Source organism: Oncorhynchus mykiss, chromosome 12 (genome assembly GCF_013265735.2).
Source record: "Oncorhynchus mykiss isolate Arlee chromosome 12, USDA_OmykA_1.1, whole genome shotgun sequence".
Taxonomy (NCBI): Eukaryota; Metazoa; Chordata; class Actinopteri; order Salmoniformes; family Salmonidae; genus Oncorhynchus; species Oncorhynchus mykiss.
This window is the reverse complement of record NC_048576.1, coordinates 77,583,883-77,595,714: the sequence shown is the minus strand read 5'-3', so window position 1 is coordinate 77,595,714 and position 11,832 is coordinate 77,583,883. Positions and strand designations below refer to the sequence as shown.

The window sequence follows — 11,832 nt, the reverse complement described above, 5'->3', positions numbered from 1 at the left end:
ACGCCCTTCAAGAACCGCCCACTTTGCATACTAGCGCGAATATGCAGAATCGATTGTTCCCCGACTCTGGCACGCGGGATGTTTTGACGAGGTTCCTTTTGAACACTTCTCCCTGGACTGAACGCACTAACAAACACAGGACTACCCTTCATTAGAAAAATATGCATTGAAACCAACAAATTCTCCTATTTTATATTTCTGTATGCATGATAAGCACTGGTCTTTATGTGCTCTAAAACGTGATGTCAAGGCCAGAGATAGTAAAAGCACAAATGTGGTATAAGATTTTAATATTTATTCACATAAGCAAATATGTACAGAATAAATGTGCAAAAAAACGACACCAATACAATGTACTAACAAAATAACAAACAGGAAAGAGATGTACAATGAACAAACTGGCACTTTTGGTGAATTTTTGCATTTGACTGTCAGTTTGCCCAAAGGACCCTTTTCTTCATATAGGCTATGCATTCTTAAGTACGGAATGATAACATCACAGAGAAACCCTGTTGTCCTTGGCCCATTTCTTCAGAATCCTGATGATGTATTCCACTTGAGGATTCCCAGTGTGCCTCAGCAAGGGCAGCACTTCCCTCAAAGCCTCCCTGTAAAATACACACAATTGAGCACATTATGGAAACATAAACACTCACATTGTCAGACTTCAGCAATGCAAAATACAGCCCATCATGTAAAAAAAAAAAAAAAGTGTAGGTCATTGAGCTGAGGACAGATTATTTTAACGCTATACAAAGTGGTGACATTCATGATCCTATATCAATCCAATAGATTGCTAAGGTAGACATGGTACCTACCTGGGTTCTCTGCTGGCCAAAATTAGCTGAAAGATACCCACAGGCCCCCCTTTTGCCCTCCCAGTACTCAGGGTTGGGGTCCAATCTCTCCAAGACATCAAATGCCTTTGCTGAGTAGTAGAACTGGCCCATCTGTAGATGAGAGAGAGAAGAGTTACACATGGTGCAAATCAGTGGTGTAAAAAACACTACTTAAGTAGTTTTTTGGGGTATTTGACTACTTTTACTTGATTACATTCCTAAAGAAAATTGTACTTTTTACTCCATACATTCTGACACCCAAAAGTACTCGTTACATTTTGAATTCATATACTTATCAAGAGAACATCCCTGGTCATGCCTACTGCCTCTGATCTGGCGGACTCAATAAACACATGCTGCATTTGTAAATGATGTCTGAATGTTGGAGTGTCTGGAAATTTAAAAAAAAACTAGAAGTGTCCGTCTGCTTTGCTTAATATTAGGAATTTGACATTCTTTATACTTGTACTCTTACTTTTGATACATAAGTATTTTTTTAGCAATTACATGTACTTTTAATACTTAAGTATATTTCAAACCATATACTTTTAGACATTTACTCTAGTATTTTACTCGAGTCCTTTTCTATTAAGGTATCTTTACTTTTACTCAAGTATGACAATTTGGTACTTTTTCCACCGCTGGTGTAAGAAGTGCTCTCAGAATGAAATATCTTCTGTCCTGATGGGGAAATTAAACATTTAGGAAGTTGAGTGATTTTGGAATTAACAAAGGAGAGTAACCTTGTAGCAATCATTGGCAATGAGCTGCAGGAGGCTGAAGGACTCTGCTGAGGTCTCCATCTTCATGTACAGCTCCCAGGCCAGACGGGCCTTCTGGTTCATAATGTCTAAATAGGACAACAGGGTTCATTGACAACAATAGAACAATCACAGTGTTATACCAGCAAATGTTTACATCGTTTAATGAGAAGGAGAACATACAGCAGCGTGCCAGCCAGCTCAGGTACACATAGTCACTCTTGTTCTTGTCATTCTGAATCAACAGGAAGATCTGGGAAACAAAGAGAAAGCACACACTTTTAACAGACAATAAAACACATACAAAAAGTTAATAAAATGACATCAAATAATCCCAAAAGGACATGTCAAGGTTTTACCTCCTCTGCCTCCCTGTAGTTGCCAACAGCAGCTTTGGCCTGTGCATAGTTGAAGTTGAAGGCATCATCGTTGTAGAAGTAACTCTGTGAGCAATGAGAGTTCAGAGTATTTAGAATCCATTGAAGAATGATAATTATAGAACATCAATATTCTATGTGGACACAAATGTGTCGGGGTATTATGCTGTGCTTACCTTGACAGAGTTGAGGTAGATGAGCACATCCTCAAACTGCCTGAGCAGAAAGAAACAAGAAGCCATGCACTGTCTGCCAGGGATGGTGTCTAAGACACAGGGAAAGGAATTGTTAAAGAAAGCATCAGTGTAAAAACGTATTTACCATTGAATTAGTGCAGTACAAAAATGTCATTCTAGTCAGTATTTTAAATATCTGGAGGAGCACTCACCACATTCGCTAGCTGAGCCACCAACCAGCTGGAAAAACTGCTGAGCAATCTTCAGATGATCTCTCTGTAATGGAAAAAATTACATGATCGTGTCACACAAACAAAATCAGGTGGGTATCAAGGCAGAACTATATACAGTGGGGAGAACAAGTATTTGATAACCTGCAAAATCGGCAGTGTTTCCTACTTACAAAGCATGTAGAGGTCTGTAATGTTATCATAGGTACACTTCAACTGTGAGAGACGGAATCTAAAACAAAAATCCAGAAAATCACATTGTATGATTTTTAAGTAATTAATTTGCATTGTATTGCATGACATAAGTATTTGATACATCAGAAAAGCAGAACTTAATATTTGGTACAGAAGCCTTTGTTTGCAATTAAAGAGATCATACGTTTCCTGTAGTTCTTGACCAGGTTTGCACACACTGCAGCAGGGATTTTGGCCCACTCCTCCATACAGACCTTCTCCAGATCCTTCAGGTTTGGGGTCTGTCGCTGTGCAATACGGACTTTCAGCTCCCTCCAAAGATTTTCTATTGGGTTCAGGTCTGGAGACTGGCTAGGCCACTCCAGGACCTTGAGATGCTTCTTACGGAGCCACTCCTTAGTTGCCCTGGCTGTGTGTTTCAAGTCGTTGTCATGCTGGAAGACCCAGCCACGACCAATCTTCAATGCTCTTACTGAGGGAAGGAATTTGCTGGCCAAGATCTCGCGATACATGGCCCCATCCATCCTCCCCTCAATACGGTGCAGTCGTCCTGTCCCCTTTGCAGAAAAGCATCCCCAAAGAATGATGTTTCCACCTCCATGCCTCACGGTTGGGATGGTGTTCCTGGGATTGTACTCATCCTTCTTTTTCCTCCAAACACAGCGAGTGGAGTTTAGACCAAAAAGCTCTATTTTTGTCTCATCAGACCACATGACCTTTTCCCATTTCTCCTCTGGATCATCCAGATGGTCATTGGCAAACTTCAGACGGGCCTGGACATCCGCTGGTTTGAGCAGGGGGACCTTGCGTGCGCTGCAGGATTTTAATCCATGACGGCGTAGTGTGTTACTAATGGTTTTCTTTGAGACTGTGGTCCCAGCTCTCTTCAGGTCATTGACCAGGTCCTGACGTGTAGTTCTGAGCTGATCCCTCACCTTCCTCATGATCATTGATGCCCCACGAGGTGAGATCTTGCATGGAGCCCCAGACCGAGGGTGATTAACCGTCATCTTGAACTTCTTCCATTTTCTAATAATTGCGCCAACAGTTGTTGCCTTTTCACCAAGCTGTTTGCCTATTGTCCTGTAGCCCATCCCAGCCTTGTGCAGGTCTACAATTTTATCCCTGATGTCCTTACACAGCTCACAGCTCACTGCTCACTGCTCTTGGCCATTGTGGAGAGGTTGGCGTCTGTTTGATTGAGTGTGTGGACAGGTGTCTTTTATACAGGTAACGAGTTCAAACAGGTGCAGTTAATACAGGTGGAGTGGAGAACAGGAGGGCTTCTTAAAGAAAAACTAACAGGTCTGTGAGAGCCGGAATTCTTACTGGTTGGTAGGTGATCAAATACTTATGTCTTGCAATAAAATGCAAATTAATTACTTAAAAATCATACAATGTGATTTTCTGGATTTTTGTTTTAGATTCCGTCTCTCACAGTTGAAGTGTACCTATGATAAAAAATGACAGACCTCTACATGCTTTGTAAGTAGGGAAACCTGCAAAATCGGCAGTGTATCAAATACTTGTTCTCCCCCATGTATATACACTGTACATGAATCTATAGTTATATATTTACACTGAATAAAAATATAAAACCCAACAATTTCAAAGATTTTACTGAGTTACAGTTCATATAAGGAAATCAGTCAATTGAAATAAATGCATTAGGTCCTAATCTATGGAATTCACATGACTGGCAATACAGATATGCATCTGTTGGTCACTTCAAAAAAAGTTGTGGCATGGATCAGAAAACCAGTCATTATCTGGTGTGACCACTCGTTCGCATAGAGTTGATCAGGCTGTTGATTGTGGCCTGTGGAATGTTATCTCACTAATCTTCAATGGCTGTGTGAAGTTGCTGGATTTTGGTGGGAACTGGAACACGCTGTCCTACACATCAATTCAGAGCATCCCAAACATGCTCAAGGGGTGACATGTCTGGTGACTATGCAGACCATGGAAGAACTGGGACATTTTCAGCTTCCAGGGATTGTGCACAGGTACTTAGGACATGGGGCTGTGCATTATCATGCTGAAACATGAGGTGATGGAGGCCGATGAAAGGTATGCCAATGGGCCTCAGGATCTCGTCATGTTATCTCTGTGCATTCAAATTACCATTGATAAAATGCAATTGTGTTCGTCGTCCGTAGCTTATGCCTGCTCTTACCATAACCCCACCGCCCCCATGGGGCACTCTGTTCACAACGTTGACATCAGCAAACCATTCGTCCACATGACGCCATACACGTGGTCTGCTGTTGTGATGCCAGTAGGACGTACTGCCAAATTCTCTAAAACGACGTTGGCGGCGGTTTATGATAGAGAAATCAACATTCAATTCTTTGGCAACAACTCGTGGACATTTCTGCAGTCAGCATGCCAATTGCACGCTCCCTCAAAACTTGAGACATGTATGGCATTGTAAAGTTGTACATTTTAAAGTGGCCTTTTTTTGTGTCCCCAGCTCAAGGTGCACCTGTGTCATTGATCATGCTGTTTAAATTAATCAGCTTCTTGATATTCCACACCTGTCAGGTAGATGGATTATCTTGGCAAAAGAGAAATGCTCACTAAGATGTAATCAAATTTGTGCACAGAAAGCTCATGAAACAAGGGAACAACACTTTACATGTTGTGCTTATATTTTTGTTCAGTGTAGTTTCTAAATGTATCTCTGGTACTTACCGACCCCATCTCCTGTCCAAGTGCAGCATTCACAACCCCCTTCAAGATGTACTCCTGAAAAAATGTCAGGGAGAGGTTACAGCACATATGCACTTACCATACACCACAATCCATTGAGTTTATGGCTGCACTAACCCTGGCAAAGAGAGGAGGAGGATAGGGAAAGAGGGGGAGATGGCGAGAGAAAGCTGGCTGCACACACACACTTACTGTACGCTGATGTACATTAAGACTAACACTGCCCTGAACCTGAGAAAGAGAGAGAGAGAGAGAGAGAGAGAGAGAGAGAGAGAGAGAGAGAGCGAGAGAGAGAGAGAGAAAGGGGGAGGTTAATACACAAACGCCTATCACGAATGACTACTCTGCAAACGTAGAACTACACCGCAAACTACACTATCCTTGTAGAAGGAGGAAGAAGAAAATGGAGAGCAGGGAAGAGAGGGTAAGATTACTGGTCCCTAAAATAGCTGAGAGGCAGGAGACGAATGATAGGCGGGTTGAAAAAAATAAAAAGGGAGGGAGAGAAATCTGGAAATGGTGAATGGAAATAGAGGAATGAACCTGTGGTGTGGTGGGTTCTAAGTCTTTGATGAGATGGTAGGACTCCTGGACATCATCTGAGAGAGATAGAAAAATACAATTACTATCCATATATTAACAGTAAAAAAAACACACTTAGTTATCAATCAGTTATCATTAGATTGGCTAGTCAGTAATAAAAGTGGCAGCCCACCTTGTCTGAGGTAGTAGATGACCAGATTGAGACGAGCCTCAGTAATGACATCAATCAGTGCAGGCAGCACTTGCAAGGCCCCCTCCCCGCTACGAAACACCACCTGAACACCAGAGAAAGAATCAAAAGGGTAATTTGCTTGCATGCTGTTACACACGTGAGGTGCAAAACTGCTATGTTCCCTAGGCTGATAAATCATGACTCTCACCAGGTTGTGTCGGATTAACTCCTTGGCAAATTCAAAGGAGCTGGAGGAGATATCTATCAGGTTTTTCAGCTCTGTCTGAGAGAAGGAAAATGTGATTTTAGTTGTTTAATACTACAATGTTGTACATTGCTGAGTCACTGACTGAAGCCTTACAAACAATAACAAAGCAACATTCAGACAAACAAGGTTACATTTTGAGAATGATTTGCTCAGGACTCTCTTGTCAAGTTGCGTTACCTCTGCTGCTTTTCCGTTGTAGAGCCTGAAGTGGTTGCAGGCCTTGAGGTTGAGAGCGATGGTGGAGTCTGGGACGCTCTGCAGGTAAACAGCCAGCACCTCCTGGGACACATCGTAGTAGTCCAACTTGTAGTAGCACAGAGCCACATACACATTCAGGGCCAGGAAGTCTCTGTAGCAGACACAGTATGAACACAGCATGAGCTCCGCCGACTCACAGTATGTTCAATGAATCTCTCTTTCCCACCCTCTCACCTGCACAAGCAGTCACTATCCTCCTCTCCAGTCTCCGTTATCTTCTCTCTGTCTCAACACAGGGAAACTATCACTCTCCCTCCCTCCACTCACTCTCTAACTCCCCCTCTCATAGTCTGTGCCGCTACTCCCATGTATCAGGATTACATTTGGAGTGTTTCCCAGTGTCTCTGTCACTCTGTGGTGCATTCTGCTGCCTGTCACCTGTTCTGCAGCAGGATGCGTTTGTAGATGTCGATGGCCTCCTGGTAGTGGGAGCGCATGTAGTGGATGGAGGCCAGGCTGAGCTGGTCCTCTGTCACATCCTCCAACTCCTGGTGGAAACCCATCAGCTGCTTCTCATCATTGAACTGAAAACAGAAAATAGACCAGAAATAAGGGTATAATAGAACAAATTCTGTTATATAAGTTGTTTGGTACCATAGCACTGAATGAATAAGTTAGCGATAAGGGCGAAAGCTGACCTTGTGAGCCAAGTGGAACAGTAGTCGATTCTGCAGCTGGCATTTAGGGGCTGAAAGAGGTAGAGGAAGTACGTGTGGTCAGGGAGAAAAGGTCTTTAATTTTCCATTTCACCTTTTGTAATAAAGCAACAAAATGTGAGAATGGGGAACAAGGTGGATGAGGTACCCTTGCGTGAAGCCTCCTCTCCTTCTTTGTAAAGCCCCAGGAAGAAGAGAGTACAGGCCAGGTAGACCCATACATCTGGGCGGCAGTCTGGTTTGTCTGTCAGGGCCTTGTATTCCTGAAGAAGGAATAGACACATAGGTATTAGTTCATGTCTCACACAATCAAAAACAGGAAAATACAGCAAAGTTTCAATAGCTAGCTAGCTAACTGGCTAACTGGGACATGCTTAACACCCCGGCCATCCTACAATCTAAACTAGATGCCCTCAATTTCACACAAATTATCAATGAACCTACCAGGTACAACCCCAAATCCCTAAACACGGGCACCCTCATAGATATCATCCTAACCGGGCACCCTCATAGATATCATCCTAACCAACCTGCCCTCCAAATACACATCTGCTGTCTTCAACCAGGATCTCAGCGATCACTGCCTCATTACCTGCGTCCGTAATGGGTCTGCGGTCAAACGACCACCCCTCATCATTGTCAAACGCTTCCTGAAACACTTCAGCGAGCAGGCCTTTCTAATCGACCTGGCCCGGGTATCCTGGAAGGCTATTGACCTCATTCTGTCAGTAGAGGATGCCTGATTGTCCTTTAAAAGTGCTTTCCTCACCATCTTAAATAAGCATGCCCCATTCAAAAAAAATTGAACCAGGAACAGATAAAGCCCTTAGTTCACCTCAGACCTGACTGCCCTTGACCAGCACAAAAACATCCTGTGGCGTACTGCAATAGCATCGAATAGGCCCCACGATATGCAACTTTCAGGGAAATTAGGAACCAATATACACAGGCAGTGTCACGTTCTGACCATCGTTCGTGTTTGTTTTCCTTGTTTTAGTGTTGGTCAGGACGTGAGCTGGGTGGGCATTCTATGTTGTGTGTCTGGTTTGTTTATTTCTATGTTTGGCCTGATATGGTTCTCAATCAGAGGCAGGTGTTGGTCATTGTCTCTGATTGGGAACCATATTTAGGTAGCCTGTGTTTCAGTGTGTGTTTGTGGGTGATTGTTCCTGTCGCTGTGTTTGTATGTGCACCAGTATACGCTGTTAGGGTTTCTCGATACGTTTCTTGTTTTTGTATTGATCGTGTGTCGTCTTTATTAAACATGTATCAAGAATACCACGCTGCGTTTTGGTCCGACTCTCCTTCACCGAAAGAAAACCGTTAAAGAATCACCCACCACAACAGGACCAAGCGGCGTGGTGAAAGACAGCAGGAGCAGCGTAAAGAGGAATGGACATGGGAGGACGTTTTGGACGGCAAGGGTTGTTACACTTGGGAGGAGATCCTGTCTGGAAGAGATCGCCTCCCATGGGAACAGGTGGAGGCACTTAGGAGAGCAGAGGCAGCCGGAGAGAGGAGCCGGCGCTACGAGGGAACACGGTTGGCAAGGAAGCCCGGGAGTCAGCCCCAAAAATGTCTTGGGGGGGGGGCTCACAGGGAGTATGGCTACGCCAGGTAGGAGACCTGTGCAAACTCCCTGTGCTTACCGGGGGGCTAGAGAGACCGGGCAGGCACCGTGTTATGCTGTGGTGTGCACGGTGTCTCCAGTGCGGGTGTATAGCCCGGTGCGGTACATTCCAGCTCCGCGTATCGGCCGGGCTAGAGTGAGCATCGAGCCAAGTGCCATGAAGCCGGCTCTACGCATCTGGTCTCCAGTGCGTCTCCTTGGGCCGGCTTACATGGCACCAGCCTTGCGCTCGGTGTCTCCGGTTCGCTTGCATAGCCCAGTGCGGGCTATTCCACCTCGCTGCACTGGCAGGGCGACCGAGAGCATTCAACCAGGTAAGGTTGGGCAGGCTCGGTGCTCAAGAGCTCCAGTGCGCCTGTACGGTCCGGTCTATCCAGTACCACCTCCACGCACCAGCCCTCCGGTGGCAGCTCCCCGCACCAGGCTTCCTGTGCGTGTTCTCGGCCCAGTACCACCAGTGCCAGCACCACGCATCAGGCCTACAGTGCGCCTCGCCTGTCCAGCGCTGCCAGAGCCTTCCTCCTCTCAAGCGCTGCCGGAGTCTCCAGTCTGCAAGGAGCTGCCAGTCTGCAAGGAGCTGCCAGTCTGCAAGGAGCTGCCAGTCTGCAAGGAGCTGCCAGTCTGCAAGGAGCCGCCAGAGCCGCCAGTCTGCAGGATGCCGCCAGAGCCGCCAGTCTGCAAGGAGCCGCCAGAGCCGCCAGTCTGCAAGGAGCCGCCAGAGCCGCCAGTCTGCAAGGAGCCGCCAGAGCCGCCAGTCAGCATGGAGCAGCCAGAGCCGCCAGTCAGCATGGAGCAGCCAGAGCCGCCAGTCAGCATGGAGCAGCCAGAGCCGCCAGTCAGCATGGAGCAGCCAGAGCCGCCAGTCAGCATGGAGCAGCCAGAGCCGCCAGTCAGCATGGAGCAGCCAGAGCCGCCAGTCAGCATGGAGCAGCCAGAGCCGCCAGTCAGCATGGAGCAGCCAGAGCAGCCAGTCAGCATGGAGCAGCCAGAGCTGCCAGTCAGCATGGAGCAGCAAGAGCTGCCAGTCAGCATGGAGCAGCCAGAGCTGCCAGTCAGCCAGGATCTTCCAGATCCGCCAGTCAGCCAGGATCCGCTATTCAGTCAGGATCCGCCATTCAGCCAGGATCTTCCAGATCCGCCAGTCAGCCAGGATCCGCCAGTCAGCCGGGATCTGCCAGAACTGCCAGTCAGCCAGGATCTGCCAGAACTGCCAGCCAGCCGGGATCTGCCAGAGCCAACTACCTGCCTGGGCTTCCTCTCAGTGCTGAGCTTCCTCTCAGTGCCGAGCTACCTCTCAGTCCCGAGCTACCCCTCAGTCCCGAGCTACCCCTCAGTCCCGAGCTACCCCTCAGTCCCGAGCTACCCCTCAGTCCCGAGCTACCCCTCAGTCCCGAGCTACCCCTCAGTCCCGAGCTGCCCCTCAGTCCCGAGCTGCCCCTCAGTCCAGTGGGGCCCTTGGTGAGGACTACTAGGCCAAGGTCGGCGGCGAGGGTCGCCTATCTAGGGACGCTAAGGAGGTGGACTAAGACTATTATGGAGTGGGGTCCACGTCCAGCGCCAGAGCCGCCACCGCGGACAGATGCCCACCCACACCCTCCCCTATAGGTTTAGGTTGTGCGTCCGGAGTCCGCACCTTGGAGGGGGGGTACTGTCACGTTCTGACCATCGTTCGTGTGTGTTTTCCTTGTTTTAGTGTTGATCAGGACGTGAGCTGGGTGGGCATTCTATGTTGTGTGTCTGGTTTGTTTATTTCTATGTTTGGCCTGATATGGTTCTCAATCAGAGGCAGGTGTTAGTCATTGTCTCTGATTGGGAACCATATTTAGGTAGCCTGGGTTTCAGTGTGTGTTTGTGGGTGATTGTTCCTGTCGCTGTGTTTGTATGTGCACCAGTATAGGCTGTTAGGGTTTCTCGATACGTTTCTTGTTTTTGTATTGATCGTGTGTCGTCTTTATTAAACATGTATCAAGAATACCACGCTGCGTTTTGGTCCGACTCTCCTTCACCGAAAGAAAACCGTTACAGGCAGTTAGGAAAGCAAAGGCTAGCTTTTTCAAACAGAAATGTGCATCCTGTATCACAAACTCCCAAAAATTCTGGGACACTAAAGACACCAGCTGCCCACTGCACTGAGGCTAGGAAACACTGTCACCGCCGATAAATCCACGATAATTGAGAATTTCAATAAGCATTTTTCTACGGCTGGCCATGCTTTCCACCTGGCTACCCTTACCCCGGTCAACAGCCCTGCACCCCCCACAGCAACTTGCCCAAGCCTCCCCCATTTCTCCTTCACCCAAATCCAGATAGCCGATGTTCTGAAAGAGCGGCAAAATCTGGACCCCTACAAATCAGCCGGGCTAGACAATCTGGACCCTCTCTTTCTAAAATTATCTGCCACAATTGCTGCAACCCCTATTACTAGCCTGTTCAACCTCTCTTTCGTATTGTCTGAGATCCCCAAAGATTGGAAAGCTGCCACAGTCATCCCCCTCTTCAAAGGGGGAAACACTCTATATCCAAACTGTTACAGACCTATATCTATCCTACCCTGCCTTTCTAAGGTCTTCGAAGGTAAAGTTAACAAACAGATCACCGACCATTTCGAATCCCACCGTACCTTCTCCGCTATGCAATCTGGTTCCACGCACAAGGTCCTAAACAATATCATAACTGCCATTGATGAGACAATACTGTGCAGCTGTATTCATCGACCTGGCCAAGGCTTTCGACTCCGTCAATCACAGCATTCTTATCGGCAGACTAAACAGCCTTGGTTTCTCAAATGACTGCCTCGCCTGTTTCACCAACTACTACTCAGACAGAGTTCAATGTGTCAAATCGGAGAGCCTGTTGTCTGGCCTTGGGCAGTCTGGTGATTCTCTGATCCACCTCTATGCAGACGACACCATTCTGTATACTTCTGGCCCTTCTTTGGACACTGTGTTAACTAACCTCCAGACGAGCTTCAATGCCATACAACTGTACTTCCGTGGCCTCCAACTGCTCTTAAAT

The 11,832-nt window shown here is 46.8% G+C and overlaps 1 protein-coding gene across 1 annotated transcript; it reads right to left on the bottom strand.

Annotated features, from left to right (window-relative positions):
* Nucleotides 1-286: 286 nt before the first annotated feature.
* LOC110538475 (intraflagellar transport protein 56) lies at nt 287-7,459 on the bottom strand. The gene is given in 16 exon segments (XM_036939671.1): nt 287-608; nt 819-857; nt 859-950; nt 1,583-1,689; nt 1,784-1,853; nt 1,960-2,043; nt 2,154-2,242; nt 2,366-2,429; nt 5,273-5,326; nt 5,834-5,889; nt 6,006-6,108; nt 6,214-6,288; nt 6,451-6,622; nt 6,910-7,055; nt 7,170-7,219; nt 7,336-7,459. Coding segments are annotated over 14 exon segments (1,242 nt in total). The 5' UTR covers nt 7,035-7,055; nt 7,170-7,219; nt 7,336-7,459; the 3' UTR covers nt 287-496.
* Nucleotides 7,460-11,832: the final 4,373 nt, after the last annotated feature.